The sequence below is a fragment of the Jatropha curcas genome, chromosome 8 (genome assembly GCF_041381405.1).
Source record: "Jatropha curcas cultivar XTBG-Jc1 chromosome 8, XTBG_Jcur_1.0, whole genome shotgun sequence".
Taxonomy (NCBI): Eukaryota; Viridiplantae; Streptophyta; class Magnoliopsida; order Malpighiales; family Euphorbiaceae; genus Jatropha; species Jatropha curcas.
In genome coordinates, this window is record NC_143158.1 from 7,464,946 (window position 1) to 7,486,766 (window position 21,821).

A 21,821-nucleotide genomic window follows, 5' to 3' on the forward strand; every position below is an offset into this window, starting at 1 on the left:
TGCCGCTGGTTGATAATGGCTTCTACTAATATGAAAATCTAGGGAGAACTTGAGATGTCCACTGTTGAATTGAAGGCAATCTAAGTTTCTTTGGAATGTCTTTTTCTTATTCGCTTAGACAATTTTAAAATATGTTTGTATGTATATATATTAGGTGGTGTATGAAATTGTACTTGTTAAATATTGGTAAAGTATAAAATGGATTAATGATGGAGTTGATTGATGGGTTTTTGTTCCTATAACGCATATAATTAACTTTAATCATGAGTTTATACTTTACAACCTATGGTTTTCAAACCAAGTTTATACGCTTCTATAACCAAATCCAAGATTTGTTTCTGTAGATCACTAATTTGTGTTTAATGGAGATCATAATCCTACCTAATATTATATTACTAAATTTGTTTTAGTATTATAATTATAATCAAACACTTTAAATTAATATGTCAAATGTATCTTATAATTAATTATGACTATTTTTCACGTTGGATCCACAATAGTGTCAATGTATTTTCCACTTTATCAAAAGACAAAAAAAAAAAAAAAAAAAAAAAAAAAAAAAAAAAAAAAAAATTTCAAACACTCAATTGACATCATTTTCCAATACCAAAATAGAAAAAGACCACAAATTCCGACAGCAAAAATAACTATATAGAAATTTGTCTGCTGTAGAATAAAACAAATTTCTATAAAGTAGAAATTGTCTTGTATTGTAAAACAAATCTTATGAATGCCATTCCTGAACTGAAAGGGGCCACTAGTAAAATAAATTTAAGTTTTTCAAAAATACCTTGAAATTCTCAGTTCCAATGAAATCAGTGTTCTCGTATTGTATGATCTCCACGTTATAAAGCATGCAGAATAAGGATGGTCTGTGTATGGTTAATTATCGTGCTTCTCTCCATTTAGCATCGGTATACGATTGATCCATTTTCTTTCTCTGGTCCATAAGAAAATCAGACCCCAAAAAGGTCTTGGTGCTTGGAGATTCTCCGTGAGCCTGTTTTTGCTTTGAGGAGAATTTCAGTCGTAAAAGCAATGAATTTGACATGACCCCAATAGAACTTAAACCCATGAGAGCTCCAGCAATTGATGGAGTCAGCATCGTCCCAGTTATGGGAAGCAACATGCCAGCTGCAATTGGAATTCCAATCTGCAAAGACATGATCAAATATTGAAAAAGTTAAAAAATGTTCCGAGTTTGTTAGCAATCAATTTTGTCGTAAAATGAGTTACAGAAACAAGAAAATGTGAGAACAGGAAAGGAGATTGCTTTTGGATGAGCACTTTAATGAGGAAAGACAACTAAGTTCAACAATAAATCTGAATGTCAATTATTATCCTTGCAAGAAATGAAAAAGCAGATGGGCGGTAATGAAAGCAGACATGTAAATAGCAAAATGAATACTTAAGCAATCAGCATTGTTGAATAGTTTGGATAGAATTTGAACAGGTATTATGGATCAACTCCAAGTAAGCTCTTGTAGCTCCTTCCAAGAGAAAGATAACGTTGGTGAACAAAGAGTTTAAAGATAGAGAAAATGGGGATTTGTTTCAAGAAGAGGAAGTAAAATAGGGATAATACCAAATAATGAAAACTTCATAATCGGGAGAATAGTATCATGAATTAACCGATTGGGTTTAGATTTTTGAAATGTGGGGGCAGTCTATTGCAAGAATATTCAATGTGTGAGGAAGAAAAAGAGAGAGGGATGAGGAAAGTGAAGACTAGTGAGCTAAGTTTAATTTGAAAGGCTACAATAATTTGATGTGTTTAGTTGCACCAAAGTCAGGATGTAAAATTGAAGAGAAACTGTACTCTTATTTTCATCTTACCATACAAGGGGTTTCATGTTGGGAGCACGATGGAGAATGGTAAGGAAGCAAACAGCAAAATGATACAAAAGTAAAAAGGGATGGAAAAAAAAAAAGTTGAACAAGCATGAGGCAACTTCAACTTGGTGTGACAATGATTATCATTAAGAGTTAGAAACTAGTATACATCATGCTCCTTCATTGCTTCAATAAGATAAAGTGCAACGAGTTTCAGGAGTTATAGGTTGGTTCAGATTATAATAGTAAGACAGCCACGAGCTACAACCTTGCATAAATAAACAGTTGACATTAAAATTCTATTCCTTTTATGATTGATGGTATCAACACAAAATTCAATTATTTCTGCCTTACCTTTCTTGACCATCTGACCAATCCAAAATCAGTTATTGTTAAAACGAAGTTCATGTTCCAGTCAATAGATAGTCCTTTGCTGATATGACAAAATTGTTAAAATGCACTCAGTTGTTTCATTCTTTTGCAGGGAATATAATCCAGGACATACGAGATTTCTTTTCAACTTAGGATTATCTTTATGAGCTTTTGGTTGTGAAATACATTGCTACAGTTGCATGTTGAACAAAACATTTTTCTTTCTGAGGGAAATAATGCACAAAACTTACAATGTTATATGCAAAAGCCCACCAAAGATTTTGCTTCACAGTCTTCATGGTTAGCCTACTTAGCTCCAATGCATCAAGCAACTGCATGGAAGGAATCTAAGTTAATCACATTGTTCAAGAATCATGCGAAAACAGAATAATGATATCATAAGCATTTAAATGTCCCAAGTCAGGCACTGCTACATCAGAATCTCTCTCGCCATAACAATCAAGTAAAATCCAATAGAGCACCACTTGTTGAATTAAATATTGAAAGCAAAAGGATATGATGAACATAAAGTTGTTTATACTCGTTCTGGTGTTCTCTGAGTTTTACAGGGCTACACATGAATGTTTTAGCAGGCCAACATAAGATGGTTTTATGCATGCAAACTAACCAAAAGTACAAAATTCAAGATTACATTTCTTGACCAGCATCAATTCAAGATGCATTAAAGGAAAAAAGGGAATGAAAATTTCATATTAAAGGGCTTGTGACAAGAACTTTACTTAAGAAACTGAAAATAAGAGGCATATCCATCAAATTAAGCAAATTGCATAATGTGTATTTTTTTTTTAAAGTTATTATAACAAAAATTTGAACTTCTTCTCGATTTGTGCATATCATCCTTGTGTTCTCTGCATCATTCCAATTTTATCAGATGTCTCTGAAGGGACTGCATGATGTTTATGTTGGGAATAGTATATATTATAAAAGTCCAGTCATATCTGGCTTGATAAAAAGGCATGCCGAATTCCAGGCTGCCTGAATAAAATTTCCATTTTAATTACTGGATGGAACCTTGGGCACCATCCATCCTTTTAAATGCTTATCATGAGTCGAGAATTTCAATTGATGTTATATTGGAGACTTACGGTCGAATGGTAAGACTGCAAAATTTTCAAAGGCAATGGAAATTTGCACTTTGGGGAAGCCAAAAAGTAAATGTATTTACATCATATGCAAGAAGGGCCTGAAATTATCCATGCTATCTGAATACCTGCGACAACTTATTGCCAGTCAGCACAATAGAAGACACCTCGCTAGCAGCTCCAACACCTCCACCCATGGCAACTCCAACGTGTGAAGATGCCAAGGCAGCAGCATCATTGATTCCATCACCAACCATGGCTACTATGTTATGATCCTTCTGGAGTTCAGTAATAAACTTCTCCTTTTCATTTGGTTTAACTCCAGCTAATACCTAACATCCATAGCATATTCAGAAATCAAACAAAGTTTCATTTCATGATATGTTAAATACAGAACATGATCAACTCCTGCAAGTGGCAGTTAAAAGGGACAACATTTGGAGTTTGAATCAACATATAATACATATAATTTGTAAGGGTTTGCCAATAATTTCACATTTGGAATCAATGTAATCCTTCCTTCAGCATTGAACCAACTTCTAAGGGTTAAATAGACAAAGCTAAAGACAATGTCAAACAAACCTAAAATGGTTTCAATATTCCAGTAACTACATGTCCAAATTATCAAGACAATACCTAAACAACAACAAACCAAATTTAGTTTATAAGCCTATTATTATAACCCCAATGCAACAAAAATTGCATGCAATCTATGTGAATTAGACTGTTAACACTTCTCCAGTGATCTTCTGAAGGCACCTCACAAATTGCCTGCACCAAGGCAATGTGACTTTTAAGACTAAGGAACTCCAGCAACAGGACACGCTTCAAAGCAATGGAGTACTCCAGGTTAATGAGCTTGATGGGATTACAGTGTGTGATATACTTCAAGTGATGAAATTTTATGAAATAAAGGCCAAATTCATGTTTGACTTATTGATACAGGTCTAATTAGAAGCAAAAATTTTTATTTGGCCTAATTAACATAAGAGTTTCATGGTAATTTTGGCCAAATTTCTGAAAAGCTCCAGCCTCAAATATGCACGAGTTAGTAAATTAGAACGAACAGAACAATATAATTGCACTGCTGGAAGAGAGGCAGAATTTTGCTCTCTATTATTTTTTCTTTTCTTAAGCAACCAAATAACAACTTACCTAATACCACATTTGGGAAATAATCCATTTTTTTTCTCCCTCAACTAAAAAGGCACAACACAAATTCAATTCAAAAGGCCCACTAAAAATATGGAAGATATTTGATACATAATGTAACTGAAATCTGGACATAAAAATTTAGAGATCTTGAACAGAAGCATAACAATGAGAGTAGATCTTGAAATGCAAAAATAACTAATGAGTAGTATTATGGAAGAGAAATAATATAGAAACACTCAATATTTTCCCAAGAAAGGGAAAGCAAATGCTTTTTCGGGTAGTTAGCCATCCATTCAAATGAAAAAACAGCTAACAGGTATTAATAGAAATGAAAGGAGAGAAAGAACTTTAATTTTTCAAGTATAGTGAAGGAAAATGCTTAGTTAGGTTGTGAGTGATCATGCCTGAACAAAAATCTAATTAGTGGGACCTTTGAAGAAATGAAAATCTCTACGAGACAAGTCTTTAAGCCATAAACTGTAAACAATTTTACAAAATCAAATTGCAAATTATCCGAGTGTATGTTTCTTACCTTCTCCTTTGGAATACCAACAATGGATGCAACATATTCTGCTGTCTTCCTTTTGTCGCCAGACAGCATGTACACATTAATCCCTTGCCTGGATAAAGATTCAACAACATTTCTAGCATCTTCTCTAATCTGATCTTCCAAGTATATAAGACCAGCAAGGGTATCATCTACACCAACATAGACAACTGATTGTTCCTTAACATCCTCCACTTCTTGAAATGGATTCTGATAAACTCCATGCCTGTATCATAGAAAAATTTAATTGAAATACATCACGAATAAATAACAATTAAATTCCAAAAAGTGGAAGTAACAGACTTCAAATTTTGGTCTCCGGTGGCCACCTATTCTCCATTTTTCCTTAGAGATGTCGAATGTTTAAATGCATCTAATTTAATTCAAACTCCTAATTTTCCAAAGAGGATAAACCTAATATTCAGCTAATTTATTAAATAAGCCAAAATGAAATTAGAGAACTTCCTGAATAGATTTGAATTATAAATGTAAGCACTCAATAATTTACTAAAACAAGTGTAATATTTTTATAAAACATCATTAAATTTGACCATTCTTGTCCTCTTCAATAATACTATATATGATGGCATGTATAAATTTTAGGAACTAGCTACAAGCAATATGATATGGAAAAGATAAGATTTCCTATTACAACTCTTTCTACTACTAAACAGTTTCAAATCAGTCTGGCCTTTGACTATAAAAATTATGCATTTATTATATATGTTTGTTTGAATTTGATCAAAGTATAAATGAGTCTATACGCTTGCTCAAGTGCGCCAAAAAACAAGTTCACTTGCAAGCTTGACAAGCTAAGATCCACCTAGCTCAAACTCGAGTTGTTTATTAATTCAATCTAAAGCATGACTTGTTAACTTTAAGAGTGAGTTCAAGAGCTTTTACTGAGCCAAGCTCCAACTGGTTATGTTTATGAGTGACTGACTCATTTTCAACTGTAATTAATGCCCTTAGGCAGAATAGTATATATTAATTATGTACCTATCCCAAAAAAGTCAAATGTCATACAAGAATAAATCAAAATCATGAGAGGTTTCATTATAAGAGATTGACTGATGATATGGCAAATAATAGAAAAGAAAAGTTGTTTATATGTGAATAGATAATTTCTAGACTACAACTTTTACCAGTATTTACTTGTTATGAAATAATGGAGATATCTATGCGCAACAAGGTCACCATATCACAGCAACAATTTTTTAAAATGCAAAATGTAGGGGGAAAAATGTAATGCTAAACCTGATATATTGAAGAAAAAGATCCATATAGTTAATTCTAACTAGTTTGAGAATAAGTCTTTAGTTGAGCTGTGCCATGTACTTTACAGATTAAGAGTCATTAAAGTAAATGCAAACTTGTGTGCATGTTTTAATTACAGAACTATAGTTGCAGCTTATAAAAATTTAGCTGCTAAATGATATTGCTATTAGATATAGAACTTTTTCTTTCTTTTACTTAATATGGTATGTCCTTTGCATGCAAAACGATGCGCACTGATATTCAATGTCAAGCACAAAGTCATATAAATTCTACATAGATTTTCCTGCATGAGTGTTCCAAATCCAGATAAGTTTATTCTTACTAACTACATGAGGCAGAAGTTCCCTTAGATGTAAGACATTTGAGGCATTTTGTTAAATTAGCAAGTTTTAGTATAATCAACTATAATCATTAATGACAGGTTCAAATCCTCCATAAAATTTTATGGCCTGTTGTTTTATCTTATACTTGGAATGGTGTCAGACATATTTTATGGCCAGAGATTCTGTTTTATACTTGAAGATTTGTGAGACAAATATTTGTTTCTATATTGCTCATTAGCATTATCTATATGTGGGGTACACTGGTTGCCTAATGGTTTACCAAATGCAATCATAAGCAAACCAGAGGCTCACATCAGAATAACTTCTGTGATTGATAAACCAAAAGCAATGAGTAAGCAAACAAATCTAAGCCCACATGACAATGTCTTCTGTCACGTATGTAACACATGCCTATTAGAAGTAATGGCAAAATTGGAGTCCTGCCAGTAATCAAACTTGATTGCAATATTGTTATAAATTTTGTACAAAATTGAATAAGAAAATAGAAATTTAGAGATGAAATTGAATGAAATAAAATAATAGGACCTGACCAATAAGGTGGTAGTGCAGTGATTTTCCCCTTCAAAAAATTCCAATGTGCCAAATAAAACCAGAACCTCAAGTTAACTATAAAGTTTAATGAAAGATTGAGTTAAATGTATTAAAAAGATTAATGCAAGATTGAATTAAATGTTTGGTTGGCCAAAATGTTTCTGATGCAGACATCACGTACAAATCAGCTTATATTGATTTGCGGTTGTCTTCATTCAAATTCATAGTTACTTTCTATTGAATTATTCTTTTAGCTCGCAAGCTGATCTATTTTAGAGCCTAAAATAGAATATTCCAATAACAAAATATTCAATTTTAGGTCTCACTAGAGCAATCAAGTTTAATTGCATCAAATTTGAACGCATTCTTTGCAACAAACACTTTCTTTTTGAATACCTTTGAACCCAGTCTAATGTTCCAACAGACACCTTCTTGTTCTCGATGGTAGCTACAGCACCAGATCCTGGTTCCTCCATGAATGTTCCATCTGCCACCTGCTAAAAAAGCTTTTTCTGTGAAAATTTTGTGGATGCCTTTAAGTCAAAGATGTTTAAATCCCACCTCACTATCAGTCTGAGTTTGTATCAGATACTGATACTTCTTGATTAACCAGGTTCCATATTGGATAAAAAAAATACACAAAATTAAAAAAAAAAAATTATTTTAGGTACCAGGGGGAACAACAAATTGAATACTGGTATTTGCAGGCCACTCTAATTCGAAACTTTCCACATCTGTCTTAATATTGATAGATGCAGGATATTATGAACTTCCAGGAATCAAAATATTCGGTTATCCATAGTTCCTTGGAGTATGTTTGGTAGACTGCAATGTAGTTTGATGAGTATTTAATTCGTAATTATATTGAATTTTTATTTTTTCACATTCATTTAAGTTCCACAAAGATGCACTTGATCATCACATATGCATGGATGCTTCTGTATATGTAATTCTATTCAATTGTTATTAAATTCTCATTGCATGATACATTTATCAAAATTGTGTTACTGATAGCGCCTCCTAAATCATTCCAGGAGAATACTAACATGAAGAGTACCTGTTGCACTGGGAAATCCAATATAAGCAAATTTTGGAAGCAATTACCTAATCGCATGGTGTCCCAGCCTTTTGATTTCCAATAGTTCCTTTCTTTTTCTTGGAAATTTTTTTTCCGGGCTTCCCTTGAGAAAAACCACTGTCAGTATAAGTCACCATTATTAGGGTGACTTTCTTGTCTTACTGCCACAACTACAGTCTGCCTTGATTATGGACCGGCCTTACCCTGAAATCTGATCATTAGAAGACCAGCGAGTGGCTGTCACGTGCCACCTGTATTTTCTATCATCACTTCATGCGCCAGCACGTGGAGGCACATCTGAGGAACTCCAGCGGCTTGTTCTCTTGCTGTGTTTTATAGACATTCTGAGGCTCGTGTCATTTTGTTAATAGTATATATAGATGACACTGTCATTGCCATAGTTTTGAGAATCGGACCGGACCGACCGGTTTGACTGATTTAACCGTTGGGTTACCTAAAACAGACAATAAAAAAACCGGACAAGAACCAGTAAGGACCGGTCAAAACCGGGCAAAAACTATCAAATCGGACCGATTTTTACTACGATTCGATCAAATTCAAAAGGAAAAGTCACTTGACAGCACACGACAGTTGATCGTTGAAATACGCACTATTTGACAGCTCATTTTGTTTTTTAGTGAAAATTGTGGGCAACCGAACGTTTACCTTTCAAATTACTAAATATATACCCAAATTATAATTCGATGCAGTCAATAATTAATTATTGCAAGTAACTCCCAATATAATTGTAATTAATGTTAAATACATAATAAAATATGCAATTGTATCCTAAAAAATGTCTTTTTTTTAAAAAAAATTTGATTTGTGTTAATTTAAAATAATAAATGCTTTAAAATAATAAATGTTATATAATATTTTTTTTGCAAATATTAATATTTAAATCGAGCATTTTTTATTCTTTTTTAAAAAATTGTTTAGTATTTATAAACATTATATTTTCAATTGTATTTAAAAAATTTATTTAAAAATATTATATATAAAAATCCAGTTGAATCGTGTTAAAACCCGATTGAACCTCCCAGTTAAACACCTACCTTCACCAGTTTAATGACCGGTTTGGTCCTTAGAACATTGGTCATCACTGAGAGTTACACTATGAAGTTTCAAGATGTAAAAAAAATTATTTCCTTATCTCAGAGGAAGTATATTCTTGATTTGTTGACAGAAACAGTGAGATTAGGTGCTAAACCTTACAATGCACTAATGGCTCCAAATCTGCAACTTACAATAGGGGATGGGGAGTGATTGTAGATCCTAAGGTGTATAGAAGGTTAAGGAAAATTGAACTACCTAACAGTGACTCGTCTTAATGTTGCGCACTCTATTAGTGTAGCGAGTCAATTTATGTCCTCTCTAACTGTCATACATTAGGAAGCTTTAGGACATATTTTTATGTTACTTAAAAGGAGCTCTAGGATGTGGTTTATTATATCATAATCATGGACATTTATTGAATGTTTTGTAGATATAGATTGGGCATGTTCTAAGATAGACAAGAGATCGATCACAGAGTATTGTGTTTTTGTTGGAGGAAATTTAGTATCATAGCAAAGTACGCATCACAATGTAGTCTCTCGATCTAATGATGAATCAAATTAAGCTATGACACAATCTCTGTGTGATCATATGGACACATCAGTTGTTAAATAATTGGTCTTAAGACTTTTCTTCTTGCAAAATTGCGGTGTGATAACTAAGCCATCCTCCATATTGCTTCTAATCTTGTTTTTCATGAAAGAACCAAACAGATTAAGATTTGATTATCACTTTGATTGTGAAAAGATTCAACAAGAGATCATCTTGACAAGATATTTCACAAAAGCATTGAATGGGGTACAGGTCGAACACATTTCTAACAAGTTGAGCATAATTGATATCTATGCTCCAAGTTAAGGGGAGTTGTAGAAAGTCAGCTTTTTAGTATCAATTAGCTACCACAATTATAGGGATAAAAATCTATATTTCTGTAGAATAGAATATAAAGACATGTATGTAAAGACTTGTATTGTTGGGTCCAACCATGGATGTTCTGCATGGTCAAACGAACTCATTTCACAAGTTATTGTGTAGCTTGTGAAGTTTTTACATCTATCCTTTTATCCTATCATCTACTTAGTATGCATGCTTCCATATGACCCTAAATAATGTGGAAGGAAAAAGAAAACATAGAATAAAGTAGGTAGATTTAATGGGTCTAAATCAATTAACCAGGTTAAAGGATTATTTCGATTGTAAATTGGATAGTACTGGTGATATTGATGTCAGTGAGTAGTAACAGTGGTGGCAGGAAGAGTAGCCAACAGATATGGTGGTGGTTGTGGCTGAAGAAGAGTAGTATGGTGGCTGGTAGTCATGACAGCAACCGCTGGCATGATGGTGGCAAGCAATGGGTAGCAGTGGTACCAGCCACTATGGCAGAGAAGTGGCCGCACCCATTAAACTTTGGTTAATGGGCTGGGACAAGCATTCATACACAATTCTTATCTAACCATGAATTAGTGGATGATGGGCTGCCTCTCATGGGCAGAACAGCTCCAAACCTCATTTTGGCCCGTGAATCACGGATTAATTTGTTTTCAATTTAACACCCGTAAAATATCAATGGATTATCTATTATCTGTCCCCTTTATAACGGGTGGAAAAACAGTATTGGTCAATTTGCCACCTCTAACTGCACATACATTTGGATGGAAATTGAGTATAAAAGCTGACCAGCAAATCAAATTCTTCAAGTTCAAGCTTATTAAGAAGTACCTTCACATTCTGATGACCGACAGCCTGAGCAGCTTCTACGATAGCTTTTCCAACAGGATGAACAGTATTGGATTCTACAGCAGCAGCTAACTTCAGAACTTCACCTTCTGACCACATACTATTTGAATTTAGTCTGCATCAAAGCACATTGATTCCGACTTAGAATGCAATAGAGCAACATCAGAATATGTATCCAATCTAAAAAGGAAATGAGTTTGTTTTTTTCTCCACATGTTTGGGTACATCTAAGCAGAAAGAATTGATCGTGCTCTCAGAAACATTTATCCATTTTCATTAATACACTTTCAGATGAGAACATTGAGTATGACCACAAAAAAATAGATAATCCCCATAATTTTTTTTTTCTTACATGATAGAAGACATTTATCATGGAGAAGAAAAACTTTGATTAATCCTTACAGACTATTCATGTGAAAACTGATGCTTATATTATCAACTAGGATAAACTTCATTCTCTTAAATCTGGATTTTATTAAATGCTAACATATCAACAAAAAATCAAATGAGACAATCAGATAATCCCATAATAAGAGAAGAAATTCTGCTATAACTCAACTGTGCATCTGTAATTTTCACACCTCCAAGAGTAAGAATCTTTGTCACAACAGGTCTGCCAACTGTCAGGGTCCCTGTTTTGTCAAACACAATGGTCTTCACCATTGAAAACTTCTCTAAAATACTTCCACCACGCAAAAGCAATCCTCTTGTTGCACCCAATGACGTTCCAACCTTAAAATGTACATATAAGGTATATATATATATATATATATATATATATATATATATATATATATATATACACACATATATAAAGAAAATAGTTAAAAAGAGAAATCAAAGAAGAAAGAAAGGAGAGTGAAAGTCAGATCAAGCAAAATCTGTTAATTAAATTTGATAACAAGATTATCCATCATAAAACTAGGGTAGTAAAGAAAGAGGATACCAGCACAGCAGTAGGTGTGGCCAAACCAAGTGCACAAGGACAAGCAATAACCTGCATTCCAGAAATAGGTGTTCACTACTAAACACTCCAAACTAATGATCAAGGTATGACAAAAATAAATTTTCAGATGTGCTAAAACAATTGATATGAGAAACGTAAGTTATCCTTATTTTAATTTTGTAGTATATCAGGAAATAGTTTGTGGAGCTTGGAAGATGAGGTAAACAACATTTTTTTTTAGTCAATATCAAATGATATCAATTGAGCATTTAAACCTGAAATCCAGTGATAAACATGATAGAAATTAGTCAAAGTGGTTCATTTCCAAAGCAATACATAAGCACAGTTAAAAAATCATCATATGGCTGGTTTCATCTAATGTGAAAGGTGAGGAACAAAACTCTTTCAACTTTTTCGAATTGAACCTTCAAAAATGCTTCCATCCTTTCATTATGCTCAATTGTTTCCATTAGCAAAGCAAGGAGCTCAATTATAACTAATTTCCTTCGAGTTTTTATCACATTATTTCACTCTCTAAGCTATGATTTGCCCTTCCATTGTCTAGTGGAAGATAGTTGTGAATTCAGGATGAAAATGTCCAATGCTAGCGTAGTCATTCTTTAGCATAATTATACATCAAATCTCGAACAAATTCTGTAACCTTTGCAACAAGAACAATAATGAAATGCAAAGAAATTGTAGAACTTTTTGGATTGCTCATTGTTAGTCATATCCATTGAATCAACAGTATATTCCATAGTCAATAGCATATTCTGTTTGTCAATGTCACATATATATATTTTTATATATTAAATCATAAATTTTTTTAATTATACTCAAATTGTTTAAAATATTGAATTTTTGAAATTATTATTTGTTATTTTAAAGCAAATTTGATGATATAACAAATTTGACATTATTTTTCTTTTATTGGATTATCTTAAAAATTATACAGCTTAACTTGAAAATTTGAGTAGTATTTTAACTAATTCAAGGTGTGAATCTTAAAATTTAAGTAAAACTTAGAGAACTAAAGATAACTAAAGAATAGCCATCTTCAAATATTTTAAATTGTTGTTGAGGAAAGCTTTGATCATTGTTTGTTGATTTGAAATTTCTTATCTTTTTCTATATGATTGTCATCAACTATCATTCGTTTTTACAAATTTAACAAGAGAAGGTTAAGAAAAATAACATTTTAGGACTTTATTTTAATCTTGTAAAAATTTAAGGAATCAAATGAAATAAAAACAAATGTATTTTTAACCTAGCCAAACAGAACCTGGCAATGGATTAATGGTTGATTTTAAAAATTGTTTGGAAAAAAAAAAAAGATTTATGACTTATTTGTAAAAGAATCAAGTGTTGGAGCTGCAAGTATAGTTTTCACTTTTCCAAACAATTTTAAGAGGAAAACAGAAACTAAGTAAAAAAAGAAATTAAAGAAAAGATGAAATGTGATTTGCTACACACACACACACACGCACATAACTTACAAGGCTCAAGCAAATTGACTGACAAGAATAAGAGCATTAATATAATAACAATGAAAAGAATATCAATAAGAGCAGAACACTTCTGAAGAAGTCACATCGCATTATAACCACTAAAGAATCAGATTGCATTGATTTTCATACCAAAACACTGCAAGAGAGCTGCAGAGCAAGAGAAACTGGATTTCCATGTTGAATTGCAGGGAGCACATGCGTTCCAAACAAGTTCCAGAACATAAATGTAGCAGCTGAGAGTGCCATTACTCCATATGTAAACTGCCCAGAAACCTGGAAACATAGGGTAAGAACTATCAGAGCCATTAAAAAACTTAAATATCAAAAGCATCCACATTAGTTTCCATCCTTTTTCATTAATAAAGTAATCCAAAAAACTATAAAGTCCACTCCTTGGTGCACAGGTTCTACAACTTGTTTCTCTACAATGCCCAAGGTTGTCAAAATCGCTTGTTTAACTTGAATCATTGGCCTACAAAATTGAATCATAAAATCGAATGGTAAAATCATAAGAGTCTATAAATTATATAATTTTAATATCACTATCACAATATCCAGCATGCAAGTGAAACCAAATCATATAACATTTATTTGAAAATTCAATGTAAAAAGAATAAGCTAATGGATGGAGAAAAATACAGAAACTTTGAACACAGTTATAGAAAAATAATGTCATGAGAAAGATACAGAAAAGAAACCTTGTCAGCCAAACGTTGTACTGGAGCCTCTCGACTTTGTGCTTCTTCCACCAAACGAATAATGTCTGCTATGGCAGTCTCACCACCTGGTCTCCGCACTTCAACTGTTAGAGTTCCATTCAGGTTTATACTTCCGGCTGCCACTTGACTCTAGCACAGGAATAAATCCACTGTTTTTATAATTTCAAAGGAGACACCAGTAACTAAAATTATTGAAGCTTTCTTTTTTTTCCCCTACTCAGAGAAGGGACAGGGGCTGGGGTATGATTGCAGAGAGAGGTAACCATGCAAACAAGAAATACTGAAATTTGTTCCATGTAACTGGAGAGGATACCCCGGGTAGTTTAGTCACTGGCAATGGCTCCCCTGTGAAACTTGACTCATCAATTGTGCTTCGACCAGCTTTTACTATTCCATCAGCTGGAACACGATCCTAAAATAACAAAAACAAATATATCAAGCTTCATGCTGATCAAATCTTAGACAAAAAGCAACCAATCATAAATTAAGAAGGAAAGGCAAAGAAAAAAGGCATAATGAGAAACAACATAGACAAAAAGAGCAAAGAGCAAACCTAAGAAGGAGAATCTTGCTAAGTAATTAAATATAGAAATTGTAGAAAATAGCATTTTAAAGGAAGTAAGTCCTTCACTTACCCCAGGTCGTACAACAATTTGGTCTCCAATGGAAAGACTGGTACTAGGAACTTCAACAATTGAATCCGGGCCTTTTGCATCACAATGAACCAGAAGACGAGCTTTAGAAGGCAAAATACTCAGAAGTCCAGTCATGTCACTGGTTGCTTTAATTTTAGCTCTTTGTTCAAGATTCCTCCCCAGCAAGACAAAAGCTATTAACATAATTGGCTCCTCAAAGAAGGCCTTCCAACCCTGTTCATACAGCATCCATTCAAGGGTAAAGAATCAGCCAATAGTGTCATTTAATAACTAGCCTAATCATCCATTTACAGTGCAACAACTACGCAATTTCTTAGAAAATAAAATGAAAAATAGTACAGTAAACATTATGTTGAAGAAGATCTAAATGAAATAATTAATGTAACCACATAAATTAAGAAACATCCCATGCGATTCAATGCTACTACTTGAGAATAATAAAATCAACAATCATGGCCACTCAAAGTAGTCTCTTCTATAATCACATTGGCTAGCAAGTAAATCAACCGCATTAACAACTGCAACCAAGCGTAAAGAATATCTTTCATGGTTGACAGATCAGATTAGCATGTCCAAAGCAAGCTTGCTTATACGTAGTAAAAGTCGTTAGGATAGTGCCATTTAATTTATAATAAAAGTATGAAAGGCCGAGTTATCCCAATGTTTGAATAACAGTTGCTGATTCTGATCAGTGACAGGCCGTCTGTTTCAACGTTTTAAAGACCTGCTAGGTCATTTTCCTAAATATGCAATTTAGTTTAAGCCAGAATAATTGAAGGATAGGCAATGTCATTAGTGTTAACAAACAATCATGTTCTAGGAAACATATAACTGAAAGCATAATAAAGAACTCAAAAAGATTTGTTGTTAGATTAAAGGAAAAAAAAAAAGATTCTAGTAACATATAACATCCCAAATTCTAAGAATATAAAAAATAAACCAATGCACATGTGAAAACCAGCTCAACCATCAGAATTCACATATCCCTTCATAGACAGTCAAAGAATACAATTGAAACTAGAGGCATGACAAGGAATAAATACTACTTACCAGGCTTGGTATTAAGGCAGCTAATGAACTAACAGTAAATGAAGATAAAGCCCCAAGACCAACTAAAGTGTTCATATTTGGAGCCCCCTTAAAAAGGCTTTTCATGCCATCAAGGATAAGTTGACGTCCAGGACCAAGCAATGTAAACAAAGATAAGGACAGATGGAATCCTGTGGAATGAAACAGATTGATCCATGGGAGTTTGAGAGCAAAAATATGAGAAAGATGACCAAAGAGGCATACAGCACAGAGAGCCCAAGAGACAGCAAGCTCACGACCTGTAAAGTAAATGAGCAATTAGCATCAGGTTTCTTGATATATGCATTGCATGTAAATCTTTGCAACTAGGTAAAACTGTCAAAGCATAACTACAACAACCTGCTTCAATCTAACAAGTGTAATAAATATGCAAAAAACTAAAGCATAATCTGAACTTAACTGCTTTAACATCCTACAAAATGTAACAAGACATTTACCACTTTCTTTTAAGCGATCATGCTTTTCATCCATTTTCTTTTCAAAAACTCTTAGGAAATTGTCTGTCCCCGCATCTGGTTATAAGCAAGAAATCAATAGTCAATACATTGCAAGAGAATTGGACAATAAGGTATAGAAATGCCAAACATATTTGAAAAATAATTTAAAAAAATTTAAAAAGACAACATTTAATCTAGATTACAGACCACTAACATAAATTAAGTTTTATGGTTGAACCTCTGAGTTCACTGATTTGTTCACTCCAAACATAGTTGAAAATAAAGGAAAGTCAAAAACAGATTTTATCAACCTGGTGCCAAAAGAGATTTAAGTTGTCATTTTGACTATCCAGATGCATGAAATTTCAACTTTTCTATATTTCTACTATCCAAAGATTAGACCATAATATGCCGATGTAACTTATGGCATTTAATATGATGCAGCTGATTTTTTATCAAAGGAGTGCCTGTAAATAAATAAAGCTCCGTTCCAAGTGTCTAGTCTCTTCAAACCAAGGAAATTACTGGATCCCCCCCCCCAAAAAAAAAAAAAAAAAAAAAAAAAAGAGACCCATCATTTACCACCTAACGCGACTCCAAAATTAAGTCAGCCTCATAGGGCACTCCATCCTATACACCTGGCTTATAAAACCAACTACGAAACTTCTCCTTGTCACTTATTACCTACCAAACAACTCTTGGACATGTTAAGCCTCATCCTATCTCCTGAAAAATATCTAACGAAGTACCACCAAATAAGTAGGTGTTTTGTAGGGCTAAATTAAATTAAAGCAAGTTTGCTGTCATCTGAGATGTGGAACTTACTCATACAAGGGACCGGCTTAGGCAAACTGTAAACATTTAGGGGATTCTGGTTTCCCTTTCTAAACTGCCATGACCAACCAAATTTATTTGCCTAAGTAACAAAGTATTGGGAAAAGTATAATAAGAAACAAAACCATGGGAAAAAGCAATTTGAAATGATCCCCCACAAGCATTTTGATTGGTCTCCAACAGAACAAACAAAGAACCAGCTTTGTGCAATAAATAAAAGACAACACTACAGGTAAGACCAACAATTATGTCCTGTTTATAGTTCAGAAACATGATTATGAGAACACAAAACTGAGAATAAAAGCATTATAGGAAGATAAATATGTGACAAACAAAAAGAAGAAGTACTGCCAACATATACACCAAATCCTTAATAATATACAACGAGGCCTCCGCTCGAATGTGTACAGGAACTACATCTAAACGAACAGAAGATACTGAACTTTCCCCGACTTCCAGGAAACAAATACCAAGATTAAATGTGCCCTAAATAACACATGAGAATTACAATTGTCAACACTCTTGCACTAAAAATACATTCAATCAAAACAGATGAACATCCTAAGTTTCCTATAATAACTAAAGACAAGTAAACCAGATTGTATAATAGCAGATTCTCAAAAATAAATGGGCTCCTCAGCCTCAGAAAGCTCTCCCTTCACCAATCCACCAAAGTAGCTGCTGACACTCACCTACTGGAGGGAGAAATCATATGATTAACATTTGCTACTAAACTTGTAATTTGGTGTCTAGTAGAATGGAAATGATATTGCAAAATACGTTCATATAGCACCATAAAAAACTCAATGAATTAGGGACATACCATAAAGAACTAAGGTTGCTCCATACAAGAAATCTTGGACATTTCTAGGGTGAAATATCTCCTTCAATAGCTCCCTGACCTGCCACTAATTCACCAGATTTTGAATGAATTATGAAAACCCTAAGTTTCCAATGTGTGCTCTGATTTAGATAGAAGTGTTCCTAACAGCAGGTGGTTATACATGATAACTTTAGAAGAACAGGTAACAGAACTAATCTTTCTACCCTTACAGATCAATTGACATGACCAGCATAAAAAAAAAGAAATATCAGCACAATTTCCAGTGGATTAATTTTTCCAAATTCCAATGTCTTCAAAAGCAGATGCTAGAAAACCTATAAGGATCAGACTTTGGCAATAATTAAAATTTGGAAATGCCTCTTCAGAACAAGTTCAAAGGTACAATAAAGAGTAACAGGAAATAAAAACACTGAACCAAGAACAGACTTTTTGGGAGAAAACACTAACAAATCGTCACTGAATATTCAACAGTTAGCCAATGATCCAAGGCAATGCTACCAAATATTTGTAACTATCAATCAACCCAAGCCTTTTTGTTTGTGTGTGTGCGTGTGTGTGTGTGTGTGTGTGCGCTTTATGTAAGAGCATTTGTTTTATAAGAGATTATATCTTTAGTGCAAAAAATTGATAGGAGACTACACTGTTGGGGACAAGAATCCTACAAGACTCAATACATAACTACAAACAAGAACCTAAAAAACAAGCTAAAACTGCAAGTTCCTCCAATCAAGTTACACAACACTCAAAAAGCTCTCCTTAGAGCTCCTAAAGGATAAGCTAGATAGAAACCAAAACATCTTTCCCACAATAAAACTGTAAAACGTTTCTCATAAATGTAGAACATGAATGTAAGGCAGACAGCATAAGATATGAACGGAATAGCATGATTATTAAAAAAAAAAGAAGCATCCATCATAGTGCCAACAATGTGTCATCTGTGCCTACTTGTGTACTTGTTAGAGCGAGTTTTGTGATTTTTCCAGTTTCCATAGTCAGGAATCCTCTATCAGCACGCTAGTTGCAAGATTTCACAAAGATATCTATTTTCAGAAGCTAACTGTAGTTTTTAATCCTAGAATGATGTCTATAGATGAAAGGAACCATTGGATGTTTGAAGGGGAGGGGCCAAAAATAAAAGCATAACCTCTGTGTAATTTATCTACATGGAAAAGGAGATAATATCTTTAAATCCTTGTAAATTTTCTCAATCTACAACTGTTTTTCCTTTTTAATTTACTTTGTCATTTTCTCAAGTTTCCTGCCAATTGTGGTCTCTCTTTTATGCATCTAGTCTACTTGAGGAACACCAAAAAAAGTCTGAAAAACATTTTTACCATGCTACTAGTCATACAATAGTCTTAATCAGCATATGCAAACACATTGAAAATGCCACAGATATTACAGCAACACCAACAATCTAGTAGGTTAAAAAGTAAAAACAAGATAAATAAAAGAAGGGAAATGCCAAAAGAAAATCTGATATGCCAATAAGAGATGAAAGGAAAAGGTACAAATATTTAAATGCCCTTTGTGCTTTCCAGCTAGATGAGGAAAGTGCCTATAACAATTATCATGGCAACTACAATGACAATGATGATTATATGCTTACCTCGAAGGTTAGATTTGAACCCACAATTTGTCAGATGTTTTGCAAGTTCCTCTCCCAACTGTTTTTGCCAGTTTGGTACAACTTTTGCCTCAGATACAGGCCACACTACTGCAATCTCTGTTGTGAGATTTACACTAGCAGAGGAGACTTGTGGCTGCACGTAAATATGATAAACAATTAAACAAAGAACACAGACATCATCTTTGCAGAAAACAGCACAAAGTTGTAAAACAAAACGCATTAAAATTTTGAAGGAAAAAAAAGAGGCGTTATGGTGTCCTCTACATGTGATTCTTACACTCTTTCGCTTCAGTCGGGCTAAATTCCATTCCCCATCATGACTACCAAAAGAAAAGACATCAAATCCCACCCAACCAGCACTCTGAATCAAAATATCTTTGCCAAATACGGGTACTAAGATTAAAAAATTCAATTCTTTTTCAAAGCAGAAACACTACACCAATATTTTCATTCTCTCATTTTTTTTTTTTTTTTTGTGAGTTTAACTAACTAAAATCTTGTCCAGAAAAACAATAAAAGACTCAAAATAATATATTTTTATTTTGCTCACAGAAGCAATAAAGAAATGCCTTAAAACTTTTCTCACTTGTATTAGCCAAATTAAATTACTTAATAAGTTACTTGGGAAAAAATAATTACTTGGTTTTCCAGTATTCTCTTGACACTGGCTGCACATCCTCCACATGTCATTCCCTGTCAAGGAGACCAAAATTAATTTAGCATGTAGCCTTATAAGAGAAAATAAATAAATAAAACAAATATAGATAAATAAACATTGAGAGAGAGAGAAAGAAAAGAGAAAGGAAAGAGAAGTTACTCCAACATCAAGTATAATAACATCCGAAGACAGCGCCGAGACATCCTCTGCCGCTCCAGCAGCCAATTTCGATTTTCCATCTCCGCCATCATACCCCTCACCACCTCCGCCGCCGCCGTTGCCATCCCCACCAAACAAGCCTCCACCGCCGCTTCCACCTCCAGAGGTCGCAAAAGAGGACGCGGAGTTCGACACGCACTCTGAACGGCGCCGTAAAAGCGGCAACAGGGAGTAGAAGCGCCTCAAATTAGAAGATGACGAGGAGGAAACATTGCGAGGAGAGTAAACGGAACTGAGTCGGCGATTTACAGGGTGAGTCGGGAGGAGGAGGGAGGTAGTTTTGTTAGTGAAATGACGGTTTAGAGCTCTGGATATGGTGAAGAGAGTTAAGGAAGATGTTGAGAGAGACAATGTAGACTCCATTTGAGAGATAGAGAAATTCAAAGAAACGTCTCCATATCTATATATCTATCGGTTCGGTTTGTTTATCCAGTTGTTGTTTTTCTACCTACCTATCTGCCTTGCAATTTCTAATGCTGCCTTGACTTGAGCGCGAGTGTGGTCGAAATTTCAGTTATTTATAAAATAGCCCCTTGGAATTATTTAAATAAACACTTTGACGCATATATTATTTTAAATTTATCAATGTAATCCCTGAGATTGTGCGGCATAAATTATTAAATATAGTGCAAAAGCAAAGAGAGATAGAGAGGAGAAATGCATAATAAAAATTAAAAGTGAAAAAACAATCAATGTATTTAGTCTTATTATGCATGATTTGATATTTATCAATTTCTCAGTCCACATGTACCATCTGATTTAAAATTATGTTCAATCAACATCTCTACATCAAATAGTATGGACAACATTTCTTTTACTTTGGATCATTGTTATATAATTTGTGGAAAATCTACCAAATGCATCTTCTTTCCATTGTTGCAGTTAAAATTTCCTCTCTTGATGTGAAATTGACCAAACTTGCAAAATTTCAGATTGTTTTATATCAAAAAATTGAAAAAATGCCAAAAAATAGAAACTTCAATTCACCTGTATATGAAGGTGCTTTTTATTGCCTAAGACGCATCTTGCAAGCATAAGAGAAGTTTTAAGAAATTCTTTGTTCCATAACCCGAACCATTACTCCAAAATCTGTTAGTTTTTGTCCTTGAAGCAGGTAAATCAACAATGCCACAACTGCTGTCGACATTGCAATCATCAAGTATATGAATAGTTTATAATTGTCTTATATTGAAATTTAGAACTATAGAAATTCCTCAACTGTAGCTTTAGAAATCTACATTCATTGC

The 21,821-nt window shown here is 33.6% G+C and overlaps 1 protein-coding gene and 1 non-coding gene across 3 annotated transcripts; both read right to left on the bottom strand.

The window, feature by feature from the left end:
• Positions 1 to 629: 629 nt before the first annotated feature.
• On the bottom strand, positions 630 to 21,030 carry PAA1 (P-type ATP-ase 1). Of its 2 annotated transcripts, none has more exons than XM_012229196.4 (17): positions 20,515 to 21,030; positions 20,337 to 20,390; positions 19,677 to 19,830; positions 16,390 to 16,464; positions 15,914 to 16,191; positions 14,843 to 15,076; positions 14,521 to 14,619; positions 14,187 to 14,336; positions 13,618 to 13,761; positions 11,981 to 12,031; positions 11,594 to 11,766; positions 11,017 to 11,149; positions 7,560 to 7,657; positions 4,996 to 5,236; positions 3,437 to 3,640; positions 2,457 to 2,537; positions 630 to 1,153 (listed from the first exon to the last, which is right to left on the bottom strand). In XM_012229196.4, the coding sequence occupies exons 1-17, from the start codon at positions 20,935 to 20,937 to the stop codon at positions 887 to 889; spliced, it is 2,859 nt and encodes a 952-aa protein (XP_012084586.1). In that variant the 5' UTR covers positions 20,938 to 21,030; the 3' UTR covers positions 630 to 886. The 2 variants fall into 2 exon arrangements, with proteins under 2 accessions (XP_012084586.1, XP_020538839.1); XM_020683180.3 differs by having other exon boundaries at positions 7,560 to 7,660.
• On the bottom strand, positions 3,028 to 3,113 carry LOC119369975 (U6 spliceosomal RNA). The gene has a single exon (XR_005177519.1). It is a non-coding gene; the product is annotated as a U6 spliceosomal RNA (small nuclear RNA).
• Positions 21,031 to 21,821: the final 791 nt, after the last annotated feature.